General features: G+C 36.0%; 1 protein-coding gene across 1 annotated transcript in view; it reads right to left on the bottom strand.

The window, feature by feature from the left end:
• The window catches only part of LOC129945370 (uncharacterized protein DDB_G0283357), a 219,452-nt gene that overhangs the window by 110,669 nt on the left and 80,832 nt on the right, over window positions 1–27,951 (bottom strand). Inside the window, exon 2 of the mRNA XM_056055061.1 lies at window positions 6,981–7,114. Coding sequence (XP_055911036.1) covers window positions 6,981–7,112 — 132 coding nt within the window. The 5' untranslated portion in view covers window positions 7,113–7,114. The remainder of the gene's footprint in view (window positions 1–6,980; window positions 7,115–27,951) is intronic.

The raw sequence follows: 27,951 nt of genomic DNA, 5'->3' as shown, positions 1-27,951 counted from the left end.
ATTTCTAAATAAACATCGATTCTACAAAACCAAAATGTTTTCATCCCTTAAGATGTTTTCCCTTAATAAAAGACACTATTTAAAATAAAGATTCGTCATTTTTTCAAAGGAACTTAAGTAAGGAGAGCTTTGAAATTCAATCATTTCTGAAAAATCATTACTTTTTGCAATTTTTAAGAAATCAAATTTTGTAGATATGGATATAGATTTAAGAAGACTTGAAATTCTTCATAAAACTTTTTCGCAATTTATAATGACAATAGTGTTTTATGGAGTAATACATTTAAGCGAAGTATAATTTTACTTGGTTTTTGAAAATAATTGTGTTGTTTCATATGGAACTAAAAAAGACATGCGAAGTAAAAGTAAAAGTAGAATCTTAAACTTCAAATGAAAATTCCTAGAAGTTCATATTCTGTTTTTCTCTCACATACCTATCCAAAGAACAATATTATTTTTATTGTCATGAAAAGACAGTTTTTATAATCCTTTTCTTATTTAGAATTGTATTTTTTATTTATTTTAATACGTTAATAGGATTTTCATTTTTCCCATCACTATTTCAATTGAAGTCTAAATTTGTCTTATGCAACATGGAATGGATTGTAAGACTTATGTATAAATGCTTGTGTAACGTTTGCAAATGAAATTGGCTATTTTGTCAAGGCCTACCAGGTTAGGTTAGGTTAGGTTAAAGTGGCTGTCTGTGATGGAATAGGACACATTAAGGCCAGTTCAAGGGCCCATTGTGTTATTATATGTATCTTGAGGATTTCTTCTAAGCTCGTTATATTTGAATTCTCCTGGATAATTTTTGCATTTTTAAGATGTACAGAAAAGGTAAATAACTGTTCCCTCCTCTTCCTTGTCCACACTGCTTCATATATATATCCAATCCAGTATAAGTCATTTGAGAATAATTCATCTTCTTAAATCTAGTGTAGGCCAGATGTTTTCTGTGATCTGACGCGTGGTAATGTTGTTCCACCTGGTGTTTGTCTTCTTCATAGGGTAATATATTAGAAATGTCATTGGATATCAAATGTTGATATCACGTTTTCTTTAAACCAGAACAAGACTTCTCTTATCGACAAAAGTTCCGCCTGGAACACGATAAATTGATTGGGAAAGAAGAAGAGACTTAATTTCAGTCGTTCAATGTACATACCTCCACCAAACCCTTCTTTTGCGTTTGATCCATCTGTATAAAAGTGGACTGACTCGTCTTCCAGCAATGCCCTATCCTCCCAGAAAAATTTGGAATAGAAATAGAAATCTGGAAGTTTCTGTCGAACTGTAGTTGGGGATGGTGTAGTCTGTGTGCTTAGAAATTGATTCCAAATACCTAAGAATTACGGAGTGCCCAATGTTGTTGTTAGTACACTCACGAAGCTTTGAGGCGAATAACAGAGCTTGCAACTATTCGTTTGCTAAAAATGTCAAGAGGTGTTAGGTAGAGTAAGGTGTCAAGTGCCGCATAAGCGATCCGCTTATACATAGGCAAGGTAAACGTTGGACTTTATTTAATTTGTCACGGTTTATAGCTTTCTCTAAAACAGTCCACCATACTGTCACACTGTACACTCAAATCGATCTAATTACCCATGTGTATAGCCAATGCGTTATTCTGGGTTGTAAGCCCCATTTATTACTTATAGCTTTTTTGCAAGAAAAAAGAGCTCCAGTAGCTTTTTTGACTCTTTCTTGTCATTGCGTTTCCAATTTAGTTTTTTGGCTAAAATAAGACTCAGATTCTTAGCTTTATCTCAGAATTTTAATAAAGGAAGGGTTAACAAATTGTATTTCGTATTTTCTAGAAAATAGGACCAAATCGGTTTTATGTGGGTTAACACCCAGTCCACACCGATCAGTCCAAAGTATTAGTCTGTCTAAGACATTTTCCAAGAGTTCTTTTAAGGTGTTAAAATGCTTTTTTGAAACCGCTATAGCAACGTCATCCGCATAGGCAATCACTCTGAAACACTTTGCATCCAGACTATTTAGGATTTAATTCACCACTTTGTTCTAGGGTATAGAACATCACCTTACGGTGTCTCTCTACTAAAGAATCTTCTGTCACAAGAGTTGCCCAGTTTTAAGTAATTATTCCGCTAGTCAGCATTAAATGATTAAACTCCGCAAGCGAACTCTCACATTTAGAGATATTTGTGCAGATGTGATTGCAGATGTGTCCACGTTGTTAAAAGCACCTTCGATGTCAAGGAAAGCAACCATAGTAAACAATTCAATTCAATTTTCAATTCAATTCAATTCAATTTCAAATTTCTTTATTCTTATTAACAAAAAAACTACAGGGTAATCCTTAATAACTTATATATAAATAAGAATAGTTAGTGCCATAATTTATTTAAGAAAAAAAATAGTGTAAATGGCACATCTAATTAATACATTGTTTGTGTGGGGTGTACAATTAAAGGTTATTACAATTAAACATTATTATTAAACATTATTATTCATCAATAGAATTCAATACAAAAATAAACAGAATTAAAGAAACAATTCAGAGACAAGGTTAGTTAAATTGCAAATTGAATTAGCATTTCGATAGCATGATGATCCAAATCAAGAAGCCATATTTTTATTTTTTTCAAAAAGACGTTCATATTTCTTATATTGCGAATGTTAACCGGTAGTGTATTAAACAGTTTACATGAAATAATTGGGTAAGAGTTTCTGTAACTAGTGGTGCGAAAAAAGGGAATATTGACCAAGTAAGCAGAGTTGCTGCGAAGATTTCTAAGGTCCGAAATCGGACTTTGCAGATAACCTGACCTTTTAAAAAACACTTTGAGGACTTTAAAATAAAATAAATGACGAACAGGTAGGACTTGCTGGTATCTAAATAAATGCATTGAGTTAGCTAGTCGATGCGTTTTGCAAACATTTCGAATCGCAGATTTCTGTAAGACAGTTAGCTGATTAAGATGATTCACATATGCTCCACCCCAGCAACAAATGCCATATTGTAATTTTGAATGGAAAATTCCATAGTAGACCATCTTCAACATTTCCAAGGAGCAGTGTTTCCTCAAATGAGGATTAAGGTAAACCCACGAAAGCCAGCCATATCAAGCTTGTCTAGCAAGATTTTATGGTTAACCATATCAAATGCCTTAGTTATGTCCACGAAAAGTCCAGTACAGTGATATTTACGATCTAAACCACTTTGCAGAATACAAAAAAAATCTAGAAGAGCATCTTCCGTAGATCGTCCAGCTCTAAAACCGAATTGCATCGGACTAAAAATATTGATTCTATTAAGATAAGCAAGCATTCTAGTTTTAATAAGTTTTTCGAAAACCTTGGAAATTGAAGACAACAAGGAAATTGGTCTATAGTTAGATTTATCTTCTTTGTTTCCTTTCTTGAAAAGGGGAATAACTATACCAACCTTAAGTTCATCTGGAAATAAACCTGTATTAATGCTTAGGTTGAAAATATGTGAAAGTATATCAACTATGTTCAATCCGATTCGTTTTAGAACTATATTTGATAAATTATCTCTGCCATGCGAAAAAGAGTTATTAAGAGAATTAATAGTTTTTAAAACATCAAGTCCCGTAATTGGATCAAAGAAGAAACTATTGCTTTGCGAAATTTGATTTTCAGAAAAGTTACTCACGACGTTAGAACTCTGGGAGAAAGGATTCTGTCCGACCGACTCAAAATACTTACTAAATTCGTTCGCGACTTCTATGGGATTTGAAATCTTTTCATTACCATTACTTAGCACAATAGAACTTATATTATTCGAACTGTTACGGTTTAAAATACTATTTATTACTTGCCATTCTTTTTTTACGTTACCTTTCGCTGAGCTTATTTTTGAACGATAGTAATTATGTTTAGCGTCTTTTATTTCTTTATTTATATTTTTACACAGTCTCTTGTACCGTACTTTTAAATTTGAGTTGGATTGATGTTTGACGCATTTTTTCCATAATTTATTTTTAATTTTAATTTTTTTAATGAGAGATTTTTGTACCCAAGGCTTCAGACTTTTTTCCGATTTCTTTCGAGTAATTGTAGCACTAGATAAATTTATGTGGTCAGTTAAAATTTGTAGAAACAGGTCATATGCTTTGGATGCATCATTTTCAGACAAAACACATTCCCAGTTCTCAAAAAGCAATTTGTTATTTAAGCTTTGGTAGTTTATTTTGGAGACCGGGTTTTGAACATTGTAGTCTATTCTAAGTTTGCTGTATTTTAAACATTCTAAGTATAAACCTGTCATATTGTGATCGGTTATATGCAGATCTAAATTGATCCCATAAGGAAAATCAGCAGGAATATTTTTGAAACGCGCAAAAACATGATCAAGACAACTATAAGAACTTGGCCTTGTAATATTATTAACGTATGAAGTAAAACCATTTTCAGCAATAAGTACTTTGTATGTATCAGATATTGAACAATCAGTCAACATATCAATATTAAAATCGCCTACAATAACAAGATTTTTAGTTGAAATGTGGGACAAAAAATTGGAAAGTTCCTCAATAAAATAGTTTGAAGAAAAGGCATGCAATCTATAAACACATATAAACGAAAATACTTCGCCTACTATATTGCAACACACCTCAATTAGATCTGCACTTTTAAAATCAATCACCCTTACATCGCAATTAAACAAGTTACTTACAAAAACTCCAACTCCACCAGAAGAATAGCTATCGTTAGTATTTGCATAGAAATTATAACCCGGAATACTATAATGACTTGTTTCACATGAAAAGATCCAAATTTCGGATACAAAAATGATTTCCGGCAGTTTTGTGAAAGCTTCAAGATTTGCTATCAATAAATCGAAATTCTGACGCATACTACGTATATTTTGGTGAATTATAAGAAACGAACTGTTATCCGAATTACATGTTAAAGAATCATCAAAAACACTACTCATGGTTCGGGTTGTGGGGTTATCGTATGTAAAATTAAATTTGTCAAACATGCTATTGCCTTTGGACAGAAGATAAATCTTCAAATGATCTTACAACAATAACCTCACTACCCTCAGCCCTTTTTAGAAAAATGTTTGAATTTTTAAACCATAAATACTTAAACTTATTTTCAACTTTAAATTTCTTAGCTGCCATAAATAATTTTCTGGTGTGTTTTGTAAATGAATCATTTAAATATAAACTTTTTTTGTTTTGATCATTAAATATGGAAGTGTTAAGCTTTTTGCTAGCATTTCGTTTGGCGTTCATTATTTTTTGTTTTATTTCATGTGAAGAAAAATGTATGCATAAAATATTAACATCAGCATCAGATTGGACATTAGAGCGACTTTGCTTGTTTATGCGTTTGACATAGCATTTATTGATATCGCTACCAGACACTGAGACATTTAATGCATTATCAAAAATAATGTTAGCTCTTTCGCTTGCATTAGTGTTATTTAGATCGGGTACACCAACAATTTCGATGACATTCTCCAGTTGTTTTTGTTCCCTCCAGTTCACCTTACTTTCCAGGTTAGCCACCAAAGTACGCAATGTTTTGTTCTCTTCTTTAAGCTGCTGCATTGTGTCTAAGAATTCGGTGTTGATTTTCTTGAGGCTTAATGGAGTTTCCACCGATTTACCTTAACAGTTGGCATGTTGAGACGAAGACAGAAGTCTTGTATCAATACTTGCCCTTAAATTTATATCAATCAATCTTTCAAAGGTGTTAAAAAGGAATGGTGATAAACTTATGGGTCGTAGGTCTTTAAGATTGACTTGTGAGCATTTACCTCCTTTGTGTATTAAAACAACTTGAACTTCTCTCCATTCCGAGGGAATATGGACCAAATAAAGACAGCTGCTAAAAAATGCCTCAAGGATTGATGCAATAATGTCCGATGCTTTTTGTAGTTCAGCTGTTATCATTCCATCTGTTCCTTCAGATTTAAATGGTTGAGAGCCCATTGTAGCTTGTTCCTTGTGATCAGACCTTGTGGATATTTTACTCGTATATTGAAACTTGAACGCATATGATTGTTGTAAGTTGCGGTTAGAGAACAACCAGGAAAGTAAGTATATAGTAGTAAATTCAGCGATTCATTACTTGAATGTGTCCTGTATTTTTCAGGCAGTTTGGCATCGCTGGATTAGTTGAAAGAATTTTCCGTAGCCTGGAAGCTTCAGAAGTTTCTTCTATCGTGCCACAGAAGGATCGCCAGGAAGATCGCTTAGATTTCCTTAGTGCCTTCTTGTGAATTCTTAGGGATTCTTTGTAAGAATAAATTGAATAGTTTCCTACTTTCTCTTCTGAGCGAGGCAAGCTCTCAGGCCCACCATTTTGGTTTCCTTTCTCCTCTTATGAGTATAAGTAGACAAGCGATTTTTAGCGATCTTTTTCTGAGGTGAGATAAATGACTTTGTTGTCAAGTTAAAACAGGATATATCTATGATTAGAGAACGAGTGTTATTTGGATACTTTCCAGTACAAGATCATATGGTGAATAGTATCGGAGACAAGATTTATGTCTAGGACTTCTTGTCGAGTTTAAGTAATAAAGGTTTTATTCATTTCCTACTTACTAAGAGGATTTTTAAAAAATGAATAATAATATTGTTGTTTAGTTTATTCGTATTTGTATTAATTCTCAACACTTCTTGTGTTATATAGGATTGTAAAAAAACTTCCAAGGACTTGTACATAATATTTTTGTTTTAGTTGCATTCTTTTAACTTAAATATAAATTCCATATACGATGATTTGAATGCCAATCATAATAAGATATTATAAATACATACTTGAAGTTATGTATGTATTAATATCTTATAAAAAATTTATTAGGTGTCTCAAGTTTTGGAATAAATTAACTTAATAAATCCATCATCGCGACGCGATGGTGTGATGGAGGACTAGATATAATAATTTAATAAGGGTGTCGCGTCGTCGTCGTGTGGAAGTATATACAAACATAATATATACTTAATTTATGTGGGTTTGGGTTAGGTACATACCTTATCCTCGAGCAAATTAGAAAACAGATCTAAGTGGTCCTCGTCTTCATTCATCATTGCGAAAAAGTCTTTGAAAGTGTCTGGAAAAGACGCCGGGAATTGTCCTTGACGGGAATCCAATTTCGTTTCCATTTCTGGAAGATTAAACATTGAAGAAGTGATTTACTCACATTTATTTCTGTGATTTCTTGTGATTTGTTTGTTTTGCATGATGATATTTATGTGTATATTATTTACATACATATATTGGGCTAAGGGTTGGGGTATGTTTATATATGTACGTATGCATAAAATAATAATTTATGGGAGGCACCAATGACAAGGGTAGTAATTTTGCTTGATAATATGTAAAGGGAAAACAAATATAATAAAATATTAAAAAAAGCATTTGAAATTCAAATATATTCAAAGCGGGACATCAAATTTGTATATTACACTAAATGTACATAAACAATGAAACTATAATAAAACTATGCAATCGAAGTCCGAAGGACATCAAAAATGAAGAAAGGCGTATAAATTTTCTAAATAAAGCATTTCATAAGGTCCTAATGGATTTTGTAGTCGCGTCTGAAAACTGTTTGCAATAATTTTATAACGAGTTCACATCACAACTGAATAAATGGTGTTATTTTAAATAATGTTTGTACTTAAAGAAAAGGAATTGTTTACCAGATTTTGTAACAAAGTGCCCATAAATAGATTTTCATTTTGGTAATTGTTTGAAATTTCTGAATTTCTCGTTAAATTCAAGTGTTATGTCACATGAATAGGGACAAGATCTAAATTTACCTATTAGCGTGTTGTAAATCAGATAAAAGGATACTCTGATTGTTTGGGAGCCTATTACGAGTATAAATTTGATAGAACCAAGAAGAAGCCGAAAATTGAACTAACGAAAAATGTTGGATCCATCGGATCCAGAGCTGTGTCACCTGAGTTACCTTCTTAGGAAGTAGGAGCAAAAGACCAGATATCGCTCTGAAGAACCAGCTCTAACGATCTCATTCATGAGCAGGGCTCACAAAGACGGAAATGAAAGAAAAATTTAAAGTGCGATGAAAACACAAGTAAAAGCCTTGGATTTAATTCCAAATTCTACCACCTGAGCCTTATCAGCGCCCTGACGGAAGAAAAGTATGACAATACCAAAGAAGAAATATACAAGATCCTAGCCAAAATATAAGAGCAATGTCCTAAAACCTGTGTTAAAATTCTCCTGTGAGATTTTAACGCCTACACGACATCACACCTGGAAACATACTCAAGCTTATCGACTTCCTGGATGAGAAAAACATGGTGAGTAGCACCAGATTCCCCCGCCTAGATATCCACAAAGGTTCTTGGAGGTCCTCCGATGATCGAACATGTACCCAAATCGATCATGTTGCTATTAACGAAAGACATTCCTCTAGCATACTTGGCGTTTCGTACGAACAAAATGAGCCAACATAGATTCCGACCACTACCGAGCATGCAGAATGTGGCAGCAAAGGAGGACACGATCTTCCTGCCAGCTCTACGTCGACAAGAGGAGGAATGAGAACCGCTTGCTCAGAAGAAAGAAAAAAGCCAATGAGCAGCGTGAAGTCGAGAAGATCCAGGGAAGTTTTAATAGAAAACAGGTGCGGAGCTTTTATAGAAGAGTCAAAAAGAAAACGACGGGATTCACTAGCCGCCCTGGAGCCTGCAAAGATAAGGAGGGGAATACTGTAGTCAAGACGCAGTCAATGCTAAAAAACTGGAAAGATCATTTCAACTAGCTGCTTAATGGCGATGAAGTCAACAATTCCGCCAGCGAGCAGCCACGTCAAATCCATTTGTTTGATGATCTAGAGTTCCACCCACCCGACCAGAGTGATATCAAACTAGCCATCACCAGGCTGAAGTCGGACAAAGCCGGTGATGATGGTCTGCAAGCGGAGCTTTTTAAGTACGCTGGAGCAAATCTGTTATAGTTACTAAAATTTGGTCGTAACAAAGCTCGATCCATAAAAAAGATGACCTCCTTCTCTGCGTCAACTACGGAGGTATTAGCCTTTTAAACATCGCGTACAAGATCTTGTCCAGCGTATTATGTGAACGCCTGAAGCCATTTACTGACGAACTAATTGGCCCTTACCAGTGTTGATTCAGGCCTGCAAAATCTACTATCGACCAAATTTTCACTATTAGCCAAATCCTAGAAAAGTCCTAAGAACATAACATCGATACACACCATCTTTTCATTGATTTTAAAGCAGCTTATGACAGTGTGGACAGGAACGAACTATACTGTGCCATGTTGAGTTTTGGTGTCCCTACCAAACTGATAGGACTTATCAGGATGACGCTGAAAATGCTAGTTGCTGCGTCAAAATTGGAAGAGACTCGACCGAAACCTTCGAAACCACCAGAGGACTTCGACAAGGCGATGCGCTGTCATGTAGCTGCTTCAATATTGTTCTTGAAGAGTGGTGCGCAACACCAACGCCAATACAAGTGGCACCATCTTTCATAAATCCACACAATATCTTGGATATGCAGATGACATCGACATTATGGGAAGAACCAAACGAGCAGTGACTGGTGCTTTCTCTAATGTTGGGTCTGAGGCGAAGAAAATGGGTCTTGACATTAACGAGGACAAAACGAAGTATTTACTGTAGTCCAATAGAGTCGATCCATATCGTAGACTTGGTCAAAATGTGACAATTGACACATTACAGCTTCGAGGTGGTAAACGAATTTGTTTATCTGGGCACTGCTGTTAAATCTGCAAATGACATCAACGTGGAGATCAAACACAGAATTACCCTTGCTAATCGATGTTTCTTTGGCCTAAGTAAGCAGTTGAGGAATAAGGCCCTATCGCGAAGTACCAAAGAGACACTGCACAAAACTTTAATCACCCCATTCTTGCTGTATGGTGTAGAAGCATGGACCCTCTTCCAGGCGCTTGAAGGATCTCTTGGTATCTTCGAGAGGAAGGTTCTGCGTACGATCTATGGTCGTTTGTGTCGAGAGGCAAAGTAACATCTGTCGGAGAAGATTTAATCAGTAGTTAAACGAGCCGTACATCGACTTGCCACTGTTCAAAAAACTGCGTGTACAATGTTTAAGATGGCTAGGGCAGGTCGATCGAATGAACATCGAAGCTTCAGCCCGTAAGGTATTCAACGCCAAGCCTGAGGGAACAAGAAGCAGAGGCAGGTCTCATCTACGGTGGAGTGATAAGCTGGTGAAAATTATTACTTGAGGCTCAGGTACACAATGCGCTATAGCACCAACTAAAGTAAGTAAGTAAGAAGTATGGGTATATGTTGAAGATTGTAGTAGAAGAAAGTATTTTTTGTTCGAAATACCTTGAATACTGAAATTCGAAAAAAGTAATTAAATATTTTTCAAGACAATAATCTTTGGGGACATTCTTTTTGAAGTCCCATTGGATTATTGAATATGTTTCTTAAAAAAACTATGGTGGCATAAAGGCAGATTATCTGGCAAACCCCATCATTGGACAGTTGATCTTCAGAGAAGACGAAACAGTTAATGGTAATTGAGGTCGGTGGATGGTGATTCATCAATTTTTGTTTACAATTTATTAAAAAACGTGTGGACAATTATTCTCATTGTCTAAACCCTCCTCCATCCCATATACTTTTTGGGACTATGTTTAGAACGCAAGAAATAAAATGTTAAAAAGAGTTAGGTTAATAGCTTTGTATTTTTAACTTCGAAATATTAAATCACTATTGACCTTTAACAAAATTTAATTTTCTACCTTCCATTGCAGCGAACTACTTATTAGAATAATGAGATACATAACCAATGAAACTTAATTCAAAAATTCCGGTTACCATCATGTCTTGAATAAATCAGCTCTCAATGAATATGTATGTAAATAACAAAATTTATAATTTAACTTTTTAAAATAAAATTTCAAATGTCAGAATATGATGATCCAATCCACAAACACCAAGTAAGCACGTCAAGTTGTCCCCGGAAAGAAATTTACAAGTAGATACATTTATTATACGCCCGAACCTTTGACTTTACAAAAACACAACCATAAACCTTAAGTAGGTACTTCAAATAATTGATTTTAACTTGCTATATTTGTTTGTCTTGGCATTTATTAGAGAAGCTTTAATCAAAACAATTCAAGAGTTAAGTATAAGGATATTGAAAGAAATCACAGACAAATATAACGTAAGTACCTGAAGTCAAGTCAACTGTTGTTTGACTTTATTTCAGAAGAAATATCTTCCTAATGTACATTATATACAGGGTGTCCTAAAAGTCACAGCAGCAGACAAGAAGCAAGTTTTCCTGAGGGAATTCAAAGTGGGAAAAACCTAGAAGGTAATATTATGGATTTCACAACAAACTTAAAACAACTTATCCAGAAGTAAGACATTTTAATTATATCTTACCGAAAATCCGAAATCTGTTGCCAATGTTAGAATAAGTCAAAGAATTAATGATTTCAAAATAAAAGATTAAAAGTCGAAAAGAAAATTAGGACACCATGGTTTTGTATAGTGGCATTGACTGTGGAGCACCCTGTATAAATATCTTGAGAATTGAAACTCAAAAGAAATTTCTCTTATTTGTAAAAGATTCTGGATCGCTAGAGATACTTCCGATTTACTAGATTCATATTGAATAAGCATTCCCTAATTGAATACAATCCAGTGGAATGAATTTTGTTTTATTTTTCGAGATATAGTGGGAAGTAAAAAACATTTCTGAAAATTTATTTTGAGAAAGTAACTTTAGTTTGTATTAAATTAAGAAAAACTAACACAATTAAGAATTGGCTTTAAAAGCTTAATATATAATAAAAACAAAGGAATATAAAGAAAAGAAGAGGCAAGTATGTAGTTTTCGAAAGAATTATAAGACCCTTGCACTAGTTATTAGTGATTTCGATAACACTGTATAGCAGAAAGATTGAAAGAGACTTGCATTTGTAAGTAATGTACGTCTAAAACGTGGAATCAACTAAGTTGATAATTGACTATCATATTTTTGATAGTAAAATTGACTATCATCTTCATTCCATCAGTGTAAAATGATTCAACTCAATTCAATTCGATTGGGCAATTTCAGATTCAAATTGTCAAAATTCATTGTTGCCACGGTAAAATTTTAAATTGATTCCTATAAAATGTTCTTACTTTTTTTGATTTTTTTTTCGCATCTCGCAAGCTTTGTCGATTCACAGTAATGTGTTTTTTAAACGAAAAATAGATAACAACGAAAATGTTGCATCAATCGTTTCTGTATGCGTTTGGTAGCTTTATTCGGAATAAACATATTTGTTTGAAAACGGCTATCGTAATTTTGTTGTGACAGGTTTTCAGGTATCAATTTGATTATCACCTTACAAAAATCAAAATCGTTTATTTTGATTGTCAATTATCAACAATCAATTTAGCCGATTTTAAAGAAATCGGTAATTTTGCTAGGGATTTCTAAGTTAAAAATCAGAATAGAATATTTTAATACATTTACTGCATCTGGTCTATGAAACTAGTTATAGTCAGTATTGGAAATTATTAGTAACGCTTAAGTTAAGACATGACAATAGACTTCAAGGCTCTATGTTGTATTAGAAATTGTTCTCAATTAAGAAGCCTTTTTTATTGAAAATGTCGCTTACTATAAAATGGCGCGGAGGACTTGAAATATTTTTGGCTATATTCTTAGTCTTTGACTAGGTTTTGAACTTCTGACAAAAACTGCAAAGGGAAGGGACCTTCCCTAGAACCTTAACGAAATATTGAAATCTTATGTTACGAATTGACTCTTTAAATTGCAGTGTGACCAAAATCACTCAGAACTAAAGAAAATTCAAGCTAGAATACCGCAAGGAAGTGTCCTAGGACCAATCTTGTTTCTTTTATATTCAAAATGAGTTTCAGTGGATATGACGGTTTCTCTCCGAGGTGCTTTGATTCGCATTTGTCATAGTGCATGCTTCTGCTCCATAAAGCAGGACGGGGATCATAAGGGTCTTATATAGCAACACTTTGGTCCCTCGAGAGAGGACTTTACCACTCAATTGCTTTCTGAAAGATAGTGCCTCTAGTGTTGAGAGCTCTGCACTATTGTTTAAAGCACGATGTTAAAAAAATCACATGACAGCGCATCACCTTGTCTAAAACCTTTTTTGACATCGAAAGGTTCTGTTAAGTTGTTTCCAACCTTAATGGAGGAGGGTGACTTCTCCATGGTCATCCTGTACAAACAGACGAGTGTGGCAAGGATGCCATAACTAGATATGGCTCTATACAGCTCGTCCCTGTAGATGCTGTCATATGCGGCCTTGAAATCGATGAAAAGATGGTGGGTGTCGATTTGGTGTTCTTGGGTTTTTTCCAGGATCTGTCGTAATGTGAATATTTGATCAACTGTGGACTTTTCTGGTCTAAAACCACACTGATAAGGACCTATAAGGTTGTTGACGAACGGCTTCAGACGTGCACATAGTACGGCAGAGAAGATTTTATAGGCGATGTTAAGTAGACTGATTCCTCTATAGTTGGTGCAGTTTAGAGGGTCTCCTTTTTTCAGGATCAGGCAAACAATACTGAGGTCCATTCATCGTGCATGCTTTCTTCCGACCATATCTTACAGATAAGTTGCTGCATGCTCCTAACCAACTTATCTCCAACTGCTTTAAGGAGCTCGGCATTCAAGCCATCCGCTCCAGCGGCTTTATTAGACTTCAACTTAGATATGGCAATCTTTACTTCGTCTAAGACGGGAGGACGGGATTGTTGGCTTTCGTCGTCTATGTTGAATATATCATCCTGCCTGACAGCGGAATTCGGTTCGTCGTCGCCTTTATACAGTCTGCAGAAGTGGTTTTTCCATATCCTCAGAATTAACTGCGGTTCCACTATGATGTTTCCACTTTCGTCTTTGCAGACTTCGGTTCTAGGTTATTGTACCTGTGAATTTCGTTTCACTTGTTCATAAAACTTTCGAACTTCATCCCTACTTTAAACCCCTCAACATCTTCGATCGCACGCTTCTCATGCCATCTTTTTTTCCTTCTAAGAAGTCGGCGTTCCTCTTGCCTCTTCTGCTCATAGAGCTCATGAGCAGCTCTCGTCCTTTTATGAATCGCCACTTTGCGTGGCTGTTGTTTGGCTGCATTTGCCTGTCAACATTCCTCATCAAACCAGAGGTTCCATGTTGGTGGCTGCTTGAAACCCAGCACATTCGAGGCGGCTTCTCTGATTGCATCTTGACAATGTTAGCACTGGTTTTCGATACATTGTGTTGGCGGCAGAGAACTTCGAGAGAGGTTACTTATAACTCGGTCCGAAAAGGATTTGGCGATCTCTGGCGATTGTAGCCGTTCGACGTTGTACCTTCTTCCAGCACCTCCCTGTTTTGCCTTGGGTCTGGAAACTCGAAGTGCTTCCCTGGCTACAACAAGTAGTGGTCCAAGTCGATGTTAGCTCCTCGGAAAGTTTGGACATCCATGATGCTGGAAGCGTGTCTGGCTTCGATTGCAATATGGTCAACCTGGTTGACGTTAGATTGATCTGAAGAAGTCCAAGTTCTTTTGTGGATGTTGAGGTGTGGAAAACGCCGACTGGCTAACATGGCGTTATGCCCCGCAGCAAAATCTATAAGCTTGATTCCGTTGTCGAAAGTGTTGTCGTGCAGGCTGTTCTTCCCGATTATTCTACCAATGATGTCTTCCCTTCCTAGCTTGGGATTAAAATCGCCCAGGACTATTTTAATATCGTAGCTAGGACACTTCTCATATGTTTTGTCTAAGAGCTCGAAGAACATATCTTTGGTGTTGTCGTCTTTCTCTTCTGTAAGGGCGTGCGCGCATATCAGGCTAATGTTGCCGAATTTAGTCTTGATGCGTATGGTCATAAGGCGCTCTTTGATGCATTAATAGCTCAAGACTTCTCTCCTAAGTCTGGCTCCAATGACAAAGCCGCATCCAAATAAGCGCTGTTGGATGCCCAACCCATCGTATTTCCTGATGTCTGCTTTATAGCGGTTTCGGTCCTCCGCTAATTCTTCGGCCGCACGTGGTCTGTTATGGGACCTAACATTCCACGTGCATATCCGAAGTTCGTTGTCCTTAATTCGTTTGCGTTGGTTGTCAACAGTAAATCCGTCCGTATCCGAGGCTTGTTGGTGCTTCGCAACTATAAAAGCTTTTACGGGGCTAGGAAGTCAACCCGACGGCACAACCCCCAACCTGGAGGGCCAGATCTTGAGTATATACCTCCAAGAATGGGGAGCCGGATAAAACCGCTCCTTATAGGCCTGGGCTCCGAATAAGTCGAAGAAGCCCTATAAGGTGTTCACTAAGTAGTTCAACCTTACTGGAACTGTATACGCGACCGTTGATTCCATCTCGAGAATTCGTCCGCTACAATCTGGATAGGGAGATGTGCTTTAGTGGAAAGAGCTGTCCCCCCCTCTTTGTTTGCTGCCCCCAAGAACTTTCCACTAGGGCTGGAACTTAATCTCCAGTTGAGGTACTAGGCATCCGATGTTCACCACTGGGAGGTGGGAGTAGGAGTTAATAGACAGAGGTGGCTTTTGAGAAAAACCTGTGGACGGGTTTCTTAAAAATGAAAAATTAGCAACAATATTTTACATATAGTTGTGTCCTCGGACTAGTTATGGACGCAAAAATAGAGTATCTAACTAAAAATAAAAAAAGAGGCTTTGATGAGCCCAAAGCTGATAACTTCCCATTCCGTCTGCCGATTTGTCTTGCTTAAAAGGCTTGTGTTTTGTTAAAAAAGTTGAAAGTTAAATTTTTCTTAAAAATGAAAAATTACCAACAATATTTTACATATAGTTTTATTTCAAATTATATTTTTGTTAAATAGATTTTGTGTCGAAAACGAATTTTTATCAATTTTACTGAAAACTTTACCGAATGTTGAAAACAATATTTCTTATGAGAAAAAAAATTAGTTTATGGCCATAGTCTAATACTGGAGTTGAAAAAAAAAACTGTCAATTCGATTTTTCTCAAAATTTTACCAGATGTTAAAAATTCTATTCTCTATCGCATAAAGGACCTCTCGATCAGCAAAGCAATACTTTACAATAGTCAATAAAAAAAAACTATACAAATGTTGCTAGGTTACGTTAAAAACCTAAATAAGTTAGAAAAGTTGTTTAAAGTGCTTAAAATTATGAAACATCTAAATAGAACTATTTCGATTAGAGTCAGATTTATAACGCAACAGAGAACTAATTTAAATTTTGTGCCAATGTCCTTAAAAGTATTTCTAGACTTAAGACACTTTCTAAATCACTTTCTATCCTTCTTCGGAGCTCAATGAAAGACTTTTTATGTGAGATCCTTTAGATTGTTAAAGAAGAATTCTCCCAGGTATATCTTATGTTTTTGAACTAAAGAAAAGCATGTACAGAGGAGGTGAAGAACTCTTTCTTCATCGTCAATACAGCTTCTACAAAATTCATTTGAGAATACTCCTATCTCCCTGGCTTGATTTCCACCAATTCTGCAGTTTATATGCAATCTGCTAAGAGATATCAAGCGTCCTGAACACATAAATATTAAAATAGGAAAATCAAACAGAAATGGTCATGTCTTTGGAAAATTAAATATGAATGAAGGACCTTCTTTATAAAATATTTCACTTCATCTAAAAGATGGCTTAAAATGCTGATCAAATTAACTGCGTAATTTCAATCCAGTCAAGATACTTATAAATATTTTATAATGAAATTGTCAAGCACGAATTACTTTCCATAGAAAAGGTCTAAGTAACACCCTTCAAATCAGATTAATTAATATAAAATTGGAAAATCTAACGATTACCAGACCGGTAATCCAGCTGTGTTGTTCTTTCCCCCATTTTTGTTTTGTCTGTTCAATATCGATTAGATTTTTGTTTTTATTTGAAAAATTAATCAAAGTAAATAACCTTGGACCTTAAAATTAGGTGCACCTAAGTATAAACCATTTCCAAGTTTTTAATTTTATTAATTCATCAACGGTGAAAATTATTATAATCACTCGACTATAAAAGACCATCCATATCTCCACCTTTATATGTATTTTCATTTATTCCAAACATTTTTGCAAAACAAAAATTATCAAAGAATTAAAATACAAAATTAACCAACCAAAGATCTGGCCTTTAATTTACCTTCATAAATTAAAAAAATAAAATAAAGGTAAAGTTCATATGTATATCTACAACTTAAATATAAAAAAGATATACCTTCGAATAAATGTCTATATAGCCTAATCGACTACAACTTCAATAGCCCCCCATCTCCATTCCCTCAGGCTATATACCTCTCCTACCTCCAATCTGAAGCATTGCGTTGGATGATGGTTAAAAAACCTTTCAACTGACATTATTTTTTAATTTTATTCCATTTAAGGGCTTGGATGCATGAGAGTGGGTACCTATACCTTTTTTATGTTCACTTTGTAAAATGCCCTGCCGAAGGGGATTTTGAAATGCTTTAATTTTTAATTGTGTCCATCGATATATAAATTGTAGGGTTGGAATGGGATGGCGGCAAAATACACAAAAACGAGCATTAAATAGAATGAGTTTTCACCAAAGTAAATGGATTTTGGTGGTTAACTTTGAGTAGCCCACAATTGCAATTCAAGGAATTCTGGGATCCCATCAGGATAATATAATATCCTAAGGTTTGGTGTATAAAAAGAATAAAAGGATAAAAACCAAAATGTTAAGAATTTGTTGTAATATAATTTTCTAAATCTTGGGGTTTTACGATATAAAAATAAAATGTCACTTTTTGGCAACATTTTAAATGAGGTTTTGGATAATTTGTTAACTTTGACCTAACATTATTGTTTATATAAAAAATAAATGCTCACTTTATGAATTTGTAGCAACTTTATACTCTATGAGTATCAGAACAAATAATCAATCAATATTACTGATGTCTTTATGCATAATTTATCCAAGGTATCTGTTATTGAAGTTTTGATATTTTAATAGAGATGCTCTGAGAAAATTGCAAATACAATACTTAAGAGCCAATTCAATATTATGACTTATAGAGATAACATATTTGACAGGTGTTCTGGCTAGAGGTAATTTCAGAACTTGTATTTGATAGAAAAAATAAGAAGAATGAATTGATAGACATGAATTCTAATTGTGCAATTTATAGATGTGTGAAAGGTTAACCCAAGCGTCAAAAGATCCAATATTTCATTTGTAAAAGCTTTTGAATGAAATTTAACATTTATTTGATTCTGTATTTACGATTTGGGTTTAAAACTTGTGAATGAAATAGCAACAATATACTTATGAAACTCAATTGATTAACATTTAATCCAAGGGAAACAAGGCAATTATAAACATTATATTTTCAAGATCGCGTTGAAGTGTTGAAATGAAAATTTTAAATTTTTAAAGTCCCTAATTTACATCAAGATACTTGTTAAGTAAAATTGAATTAGATTTAAATAATTTATCTGAATTGGCTACTTTGTTTTTCCTCTCACTGGACTCAAAGCATTTATAACACCTGTAAACCTACTTTATTTGTTTTTTCTTCTTACTGATCATATACATAAAAGTTGAGTTTTCTCTTTTACTTTAAAGAAGTCGGTCGTCTTTCCTTATTTTGTAAAAGTTAACAGGTTATGGGCCTAGTACACGTGATTGTGTGAAGGACAAGTAAAAGTCATTACATAGAAAAATCTGGATAATTCTTTAACTTGCGTTATCTCTTAGAGTTTTTTTTTTAAATCGATTTTCTTTATTTCGTAATTCATTAATCGATCATATATTCAAAAAAAAATGGAAAATAAAATGTTTAGGCAGTTTCGGCATATAGGGGAAGGGATTACAGATAGCATGGTAATCACAAAATTCTGATGACTCTACCAGAAAGCTTTAAGCATTTCATTTCCGCGTGGCAATCCACTACAAAAGACCAACAAACCTTAGACAATTTGACGTCACGTTAAGTCATGGAGGAAACAAGAATGCTGTCGAGCTCTTCGATTGCGGGTACAAGTGCTTCGGCATTGATTGAAAAACGGAGAAATTGGAAACAGCAAAAGACAAAAATTCCAATCCTGGAAAGTGTTATAGATGCCATGAAGTGGGCATTGGAAAAGAGAGTGTCCACAAAGCTTTCTGATAATAAGAAGAATAAAAGTAGAGGTGTGGAAAAAATAGGAGATGCGCTAATGTGTAATACAGAGAAAGATGATTATTATGCTAATGTGTGGACTGGAAGTGAAAGTGAGGCGACTGACATAAGAAAAATTACTTCATCCTCTAGTGATCGTGCAGTACCCTTGGCATGATGGTTAGTGCGATGGACAGTCATTCGAGAGGTCTTGGGTTCGATCCCTGCCTATGCCACCTAAAGTTTTTTTCACGGGTACTGCCTTTTGCGAGGAATTGACAAATTCTCCAAATATAATTCTTGTCATAAAAAGTGCTTTCTCAAATTTGCTGTTCGGATTCGGATTAAAACTGTAGGTCCCATCTATCCCTGATTATTTACTACCCAATTTATTTATTTAATCTAGTGATCGCGTGAGGACTGGAAGCAGAGATGAGGTGGTAAGCCAGTTTTATTCCGGCTTACCACCTCATCAAGAGATCTTGATCGTGTGAAGACTGGAATTTAAGGTGAGAAAACAACTCTAGGAAATGCTAATAGTTTCGGGACTGGAAATGGAAGTGAGGCTAAGAGAGGGGAATAAAGTGTGGGAAATGCATTGTTGACAAATACCCATATGGTTGATGACAATTGGTACCTTGATTCTGGAGTCAGCGACCATATGACCTGCCGCAAGGATTGGTTTGCAAATTATGAAACGTTTTCTGTTCCCATAGAAAAATACTAGCTTTAGGCATGGGCGATATTAATATTTTGTCCTGCAATGGTAAAATATGGTCTGAAAAATATTTGTCAAAGGTTTTATATGTACCACAGCCTTCAGTTCATCTCTTTCCCAAAGTCGTGCTCTGGATTAAGGACTTAAATTTGTATCGCATAAGATGAGATGCGAATTTAAAAGCGATTATGGTGTTGTAGTGGCAGTGGGAGAACGTGAGACAAAACTTTTTAAAATGTGTTTTCGTGTCCAAACACAGGGGCCAACAGCAAATCTGGCTACTACCAAACCGTTGCCAATAAAGGTATGGCATGAAAGGATGGCACATCAGAACATACAAAAGGCGCGTGCTCATCTAAAAGAGCACAACATAAGTTTTATTGATGGTCAAGATTTTTCCTGTGATGCCTGTGCTTATGGAAAACAGCATCGTCTACCCTTTCCGAAGAGTTCTTTTGAGGCAATGCAACCTGAAGAAGTTGTCCATTCGGATCTATGTGTTCCCATGGGGGAAATATCGTTAGGGAGTGCCAGGTATTTTCTTATCTTTAAAGATCATTTCTCGCATTTAAGGGTTGTGAAATTTTTTAAGAAAAAATCAGACGTAAAGTCGTCGATTGAGGATTTTCTTGATCTCGCTCTTTGTGATAGTCGACTCGCAGTTAAAACTCTTCGCCCCGACAATGAGTTAGAGGTAGAGTTCGTAAATGAATCTATCAATTTGCTCCTGAAGGAACGTCATATTCGTCACGAAACCAGTGTAGCGTATATACCAGAGCAAAATGGGACTATCGAGCGAGATAACCGCACAGTGGTCGAGGTAGCTCGAACAATTTTAAATGCAAAATGTTTAATCAATCAGTTTTGGGCTGAGGCTGTCAACATGGCAGTTTATATTTTATACCGCAAAAGCGCCGAAAGTGGGACAGGAAAGCCGAAAAATGTATGTTCATCAAGATGAAAAGAAGAGATCGTCAGGGATGTCTCCTTCAGGGAAATGGAGCTTAAGTTCATCATAAAAAACCTTTGAATAGTGGCTTCAAGGAGACTCTAACCTCGGGTGTTCTTCATATAAGTGAAAATGATGATTCTAATGTAGAAACCTCGTCCTGTCGATAGGAAAATTATTGAAAATAGATGGGTCTACAAAATAAAAAATTCAGGCGGTGAGAACCATAGGTACATACATATAAGGCGAGTTTGGTTATTCAGGGTTAGGTTAGGCTAGGTTAGGTTGAAGTGGCTGTCCAGATATCATTGACACACGTAGACCTCAAGGGCCCATTGTGATACCACTAATGAGGTTACTCATGGTAGAGTAATGAATTTAAACAAACCATTTTGTACTTTTAATAAAGTTAGAGAGACGTGTTTTAGGTCAATCGTTGCCAGTTCACTGGTGTTATCGAAGAAGGGATTAACGAGAAAATTATTCCTTCTAATGGAGAGTGCTGGACATGTACACAGAAGGTGTTGGACTGTTTGCTCTTCCTTTAAGTCCACGCATCTTCTACAAAAGTCATTTGTGTAGACCCCTGGCCTCAGAGCATGTCTTCCTATTAGTCCTGTTATTATTCCAATTGTAGAGCTTATACTTTGTCTGCTCAGGGATATCAAGCCTTTTGTTTTGGCGAGCTCATCGGCTTTGAAATTTGCGGGAATGTCTCTGTGGCCCGGCACCCAAATGAGGTGAATATTAAACTGTCATCTCATTCAGAGACGATTGACAATCGTGGACTGTTCGAGAGTTTGTGGAGACAGACGCGAGAGATTTAAGAGCGGCTTGGCTGTCTGAGAAGATTCGTATATCCTTACAAGATATAACGTTTTCTTTGAGCCATGATAGAGCTTCTTTAATTTAATTGCCATTACTTCTGCCTGGAATACACTACATTGATTGGGAAGTCTATAGGATAGACTGAGATTCAGTTGTTCTGAAAAGATACCACTTCCAACTCCGTGATCGGTCTTTGAACCGTCTGTATAGAAGTGTACCGCATCGTCTTGCAGGGGTCCCCCTTCTTCCCAGGAGCCAGATACGGATATCGCAACGTCGTCAGCATAGGCAATCACCTTGCTTCCAATGCTGTAAGTAGGTCGTTTACTACCATGTTCCATAAAAGAGGCGAAAGGACTCCACCTTGGGGAGTGCCTCGATTCACCGATCTGGTGGTAGTAAAACTTCTCATGTTTTTGTCCTGCTTTTGAGCATGAAACTTATAAGATCTATGAGTGACTTCTCTAATTTCAGCTTATCCATTGCTGTTGTGATCGCCTGGTAACTGACGTTGTTGAAAGCTCCTTCAATATCTAGGAACGCTACCGGGTTATATTCTTTGTATTCGAGGGAATGTTCAATAGTACGTACCATTGAGTGAAGTGCTGATATTACTGATTTTCCCTTAGAGTAGGCTTGTTGAGCTGTGGAAATGAGACATGGTTTTAAATTATGTCTGATATAAATTTAAATCAATCTTTCCAAGGTTTTAAGAAGGAAGGATGATAGGCTGATTGGTCGTAGATCTTAAGGGTTAACGTGTGAGGGTTTACCTGCTTGATTTTAGATTGGATTGATTATAGAGAGACGTTCAGTTAACATCGATTCGGTCCATTCTTTTAAATTTTGTTCTTTGAAATGGCGAGTCTATGGTCCCTGCTAAAAGCTGGTGTAGAAAGTGAATATCAACAACGTCGTAGCGTTTTTGTAAGTTTTGCAGATTAATTACTTTTAGACGATCTTCAAATGATGGCAAAAATAAATTATTACACCGATTTAGAAAGCGTTGTAAAAATTGAAGAAAACTGCACTATCAATATCCAATTCTTTGAGAGTCAGAGTTCTGATGGGGACAGCAGACATGACTACCGTATTCCAAAAGAGGTCTAACAAAGTTGGTGTATAGGGATTTAGTGACATAGGAGTTCGAACATTCCTTAGACCAACATTTGAAGAAACCAAGAGGTAAGTTGTCCTATTTTAAAATAAGATCAAAATGGACTAAAAAAGTTAGTGTCGCTATTAAATTCCAGATCCTGAAAAGAGCAGACATAGTAAAATCATGCAAGATGCAAGTTCGAAAAGGAAGATGTTTTCATTTAGGGGTGAAAATTATCAATTGGTATTCAGCAACATTGAGTTCTATGAAATTTTCGTCGCACTATGATCATTTTGGAGTAAAATGGAATCAGATGAAGTTCAAATAACTTTTGTTATTTGGATGTCATCAGCGTAAATAGAGATAGTCGAATTTTCGATTACAATAATAAATTCGTTGATAGGTAAATATGTATCTATGGACCAAGGTTGCTCCCTTGAGGAACTTCTGAGCTTGCGTGAATGTGATCGGAGATTGAGAACCTGGTTCTTTAAGTACGATCTGAGCTATGAAATAAAAAGTGTCAGAAATCTAGGACTTTAAGTTTGATATAAATTATTTAGTGACTAATTTTATAAAAGGCCCTACTAAAGTCTGTAGTGATAGCGCCCAGTTCATTTCCTTTCTTTAATTTGTTAGCAGTTTTGGCCACAAATTAAGTAAGATTTGTTGTAGTGGATCTGTCTTTTCAAAAGATATGTTATTGGAAAGAAAAAATAGCTCCGTGATACAAAAAAAAACAGAAAGTCGTCGACAATGCTTTCGAAAAATTTGGGAATTGAAAAAGCTTGCTTATGGGCCTGTAGTTTATACAATCATTTTTTGCTCCCTTTCCACGAACTGATAAAATAAAAGAATCTTTCGAAAGCTTACTGAAATAGGTTTACATAGAGAAGAAGCACAGTTTTTTTTTTATATTATTGACGGCAAACCACCAGGAAAGAAATCATCTTTAAGTAGACTTAATTTTTTGTAAAAAAAATATCATGATTTATTTGAATAAGAGAAAGGGAGGTACCATTTTAGTAATCGAACTTAAACTTTAGTAACAGTCAGGTTCTTCAAGATAATTACTGTACAATTGGCTGAAAAACGAAGCAAAGAGATTTGTAATAGTTTTAGGGTCGGTATAGACGTCATATCGCGTAATTTAAATATTGAAGAGAAGCCATTAAATGTAGGCTATATATTAATAAATTGGTAGAAGCGTCTGGGATCCGAAACCAGGCTTTGATGCAATAATATATATATAATAAAAATTGCATGACTCGATCCTACGAATTTGCAACAGTATCCAAAGAGTCTGTTAAAAAAACACCTTTATTTTGGAAAATAAGATTTCAGGCAAAAATAGAAAACAAAAAACAAGATTCAAGTTTTGAAACTGTATGAACAAAACAAAAAATATGTAAAATGGTAGGTATGTTCGTCTTGACAGCTATCACCTGATATATACTCAGTTTAATTTGCCATTTCAAAATCAGTAGAGTGTATTAATCAAGCAAATTTATTTCCAAAATCTATGTTTTTTAACTTCCTGTAGAATGGTATTGTAATGGGTCCCATTAGTCAAATTGAAAATTTTTTCTCGACGTTTTTAGGTCCCTAGAGTCCAAATAAAAGATTTTTAGAAAGATGTCTGTGCGTGTGTGTGTACTTACGTTCGTACGTCCGTACGTTCTCGACGTTGTTTTCGTCGTCCATAGCTCAAGAACGAGAAGAGATATCGATTTCAAATAAACTTTGTTATACAGATAATAAGGCAGAAAGATGCAGAAAGACCTCTCACGAAATTTGCGTGAGTTGTTTTTTTACTATAGCAGTTTGAAAGAAAGGTGAACATTTTAGTTAACCCTAAATATCTTACCAACCAAAAACGTTAGAGACTTGAATTAAATTTTATATCACAAAGTGTAAGGTCATATCAAACAAGTATATTTTTTGAAAAAAATCCACTTAACGGTTTTTTTTATAAATCAAATAAACTGAAACAAAAATTTGTCACTTCCAAAATTTTACGACTAAAATATGATTTCATCTCCAAAATAATTTTGTGTAACGACAAATAATGTTTTTGACATCTGATAAATTTTTGAGATAGATCGAATTGATAGTTTTTTTTATAAAAAATAAAAATCTAAAAAAAACATTACTCAAAGTTGGTAAAATTTGATTTTCGACTCAAATATCTTTTCAAAACTTTGAGATATTGGCTTTAAACCACTTTTATCTTTCAAAAAATATTATTGTTAACATTCAGTTAAATTTTGAAAACAATAGAATTCACAGTTTTTGTACAATTTTCGTCTCAAATATTTTTTCAAAACTTTGATATATTGGCTTCAAACTAATTTTTTTTCACAGATAATATTGTTTTCGATATTCAGTAATTTGTCTATAAAAATCCAACAGTCATTTTTTTCATAAAAAGTAAAATCTACAAAAAATAGGACGCAAATTTGGTAAAAATTGATACGAGTACAAATAAAAAACTTTTAAGCAAGACAAATCGACAGACGGGATGAAAGGTTATCAGTGTGGGTCACATCTCATCCTCTTTTTTATTTTATTGTTAAAAGTTAGGTAGAATATTAGTCACCACGGCTATCTTGGAAGCATAATATTCTTTTTATTAACTTGTTCCAAGTTCAATTCACACATTGGCTGGTTCTTGGCCCCGAGAACCTCACGAATTCCATCTTAAACATTTTCAATCGATTGAGTAGCACCGTCATCAACCACATATACCTTTTCTTTTACTTGGGCCAAATTAAAGCCCACAATTGCTATATTTCAAGATTTCGATGGCCAGTTGTCAGGAAACTTTTTGTTGCTAAATATCGAAGTTAAAAATTTTAATGTGTTTTTGAAGTGTATATAAGTTCATTTAAGATTGTCAAAGATTTAATAATGAAAAAAAAATAGATGGTGCAACAGTCCTTTGGGAACTAGGGCTAAGTGACTCACAACTCTTAATCATTACTGTGTGCGAGTATTGTTGTCAGTAATATAGGGGACCTACAGTTTTAAGCCGAATCTGAACGGCTAATTTGAGAAAGCAATTTTTATAACAAGAATCACTCTTGGAGGATTTGCCAACTCTTCGAAATAGGCAGTACCCGTAAAAAAAACTTTAGATCGCTCAGGTAAGGATCGAACCCAAAACTTCTGGTATAATAGTCCAACGCACTAAGATTAAAAAATGTAAAATTTTTACTGGTCAACGGTCTAAAGATGACATCTTTAAAAGTTACAACTGACCAAATTTTCTTACTATTCAAAACGAAACCACGTATTGGTAAACCTTACATGTATTTTTTGTACATATGATCAATGATGTTCAAATGGTAGACATGTGCATTCAAGAGGGCACAAGCGTCTACAGGTTTTTCTAAAAACCCACCTCTGTCTATTAGCTCCTACTCTCACCTCCCCGCTGTGAACATCGGGTGCCTAGTACTGGAGATTGGGTTCCAACCCCAGTGGAAAGTTGTTGGGGGCAGCAAACGAGAGAGGGGGGAGAGGTGTTTCCACTAAGGCACCTCTCCTTATTCAGGCGGCAGCGGACGAATTCTCGAGATGGAATCAACATTGGCGTCTACAGTTCCAGTAAGGTTTAACTTCTTAGTGAACACCTTATAGGGCTTCTTCGACATATTCGGAGCTCAGGCCTGTAACGAGCGGTTTATCCGGCTCCCCTTCCTTGGAGTTATACTAAGGATCAGGCCTTCCAGGTTGGGGGTTGTGCCGTCGCGTCGGGGTGACTTCCTGGCCACGTAAAAACATCATAGTTTCGAAGCACGAACAAGCCTCGGATACGGACGGATTCACTGTTGACAACCCACGCAAACGAAATAAGGACAACGAACTTCTGATATGTACGTGGAATGTAAGTCCCTTAACAGACCACGTGCAGCCAAGCAATTAGCGGAAGCCCTAAACTGTGGCAAGGCAGATATTACCGCCATCCAAGAAGTGCGATGGGATGGACCGGGCAAACGCAAACTAAAAGACTGCGATATCTACTACGGCGTCTACTACCGAAAACAAAGACAGCGTCTATTTGGGGTAGGATTTGTTGTTGGAACTAGGCTCAGGCAAAAAGTCTTGAGTTTCAACAGTGTGAGCGAGCGCATCACGACAATCCGCATCAAGGCTAAATTCACCAACATAAGCCTAATATGCGCGCATGCCCCAACAGAGGAGAAAGATGAAGACACCAAAGACATATTCTTCGAGCTCTTGGACAAGACATATGAGCAGTTCCCTGGCTATGAAAATAAAATGTGGCTTAGGAGATTTTAATGCCAAGCTTGGAAGAGAAGACATCTTTGGTGGCATAATCTCGGGAGATACAGCCTGCACGACACTACCTCCGACTAACGGATTCAGGCTGGTCAATTTTGCTGCGTGGCCAGACGTTCTGGTAGCTAGTACGCAGTTCACTCATCTTAATATCCACAAGGGGACATGGAAATCTCCTGATCAATCAACCGTCAACCAACCACATTGCGATCGACGCACGACACTTCTCCAGTATCCAGGATATCCGAACATTCCGAGAGGCCAACATTGACTCGGACCACTACCTTGTTGTAGCCAAGGTACGGCTACGGATATCCCGATCCAAGCCAAAACAAGGAAGTACTGTGAGAAGATTCAACGTTAGACGGCTACAATCACAAGAGACTGCCATGTCCTTTTCCGATCGAGTCTCTAATAACCTCTTAAGGAGTCCTCTGCTTCCTGCATTAAGCATTGAAAACCAGTGGCAACATTGCCTTGCAGCCATCAGAGATGCCGCCTCTGAAGTGCTAGGTTTCACACGGCCACCACAGCGAAACTTGGTTTGACGACGAATGCCGGCAGCACACGCAGCGAAACAAGAGGCATACAAAACGGCATGAGAAGCGAGCGATCGAGGAGATAGAGGGATGTCAAAACAGGAATGAGGTTCGTAAATTTTACCAAAAGGTAAAAAAAACCTCTCAAGGGTACCAGCCACGAACCGAAGCCTGTAAAGACGATCAGGGGAACATCGCAGTAGAACCGCAGTCGATGCTGAGAATATGGAAAGATCACTTCTCGAAATTATATAATGGCGAAGACGGACCGAATTCCACTGAAAGGGAGATAAAACCACTCAACCTCGGCGACGCTGATCAACAATCCCGCCTACCCGACCTTGACGAAGTGAAGATAGCTATAGGTATCTAAACTTAAGTCAAACAAAGCT

The sequence above is a fragment of the Eupeodes corollae genome, chromosome 2 (genome assembly GCF_945859685.1).
Source record: "Eupeodes corollae chromosome 2, idEupCoro1.1, whole genome shotgun sequence".
In the NCBI taxonomy this organism is placed as follows: Eukaryota; Metazoa; Arthropoda; class Insecta; order Diptera; family Syrphidae; genus Eupeodes; species Eupeodes corollae.
Note: the sequence above shows the minus strand (reverse complement) of the source record. Positions and strands in the feature narration are given on the sequence as shown.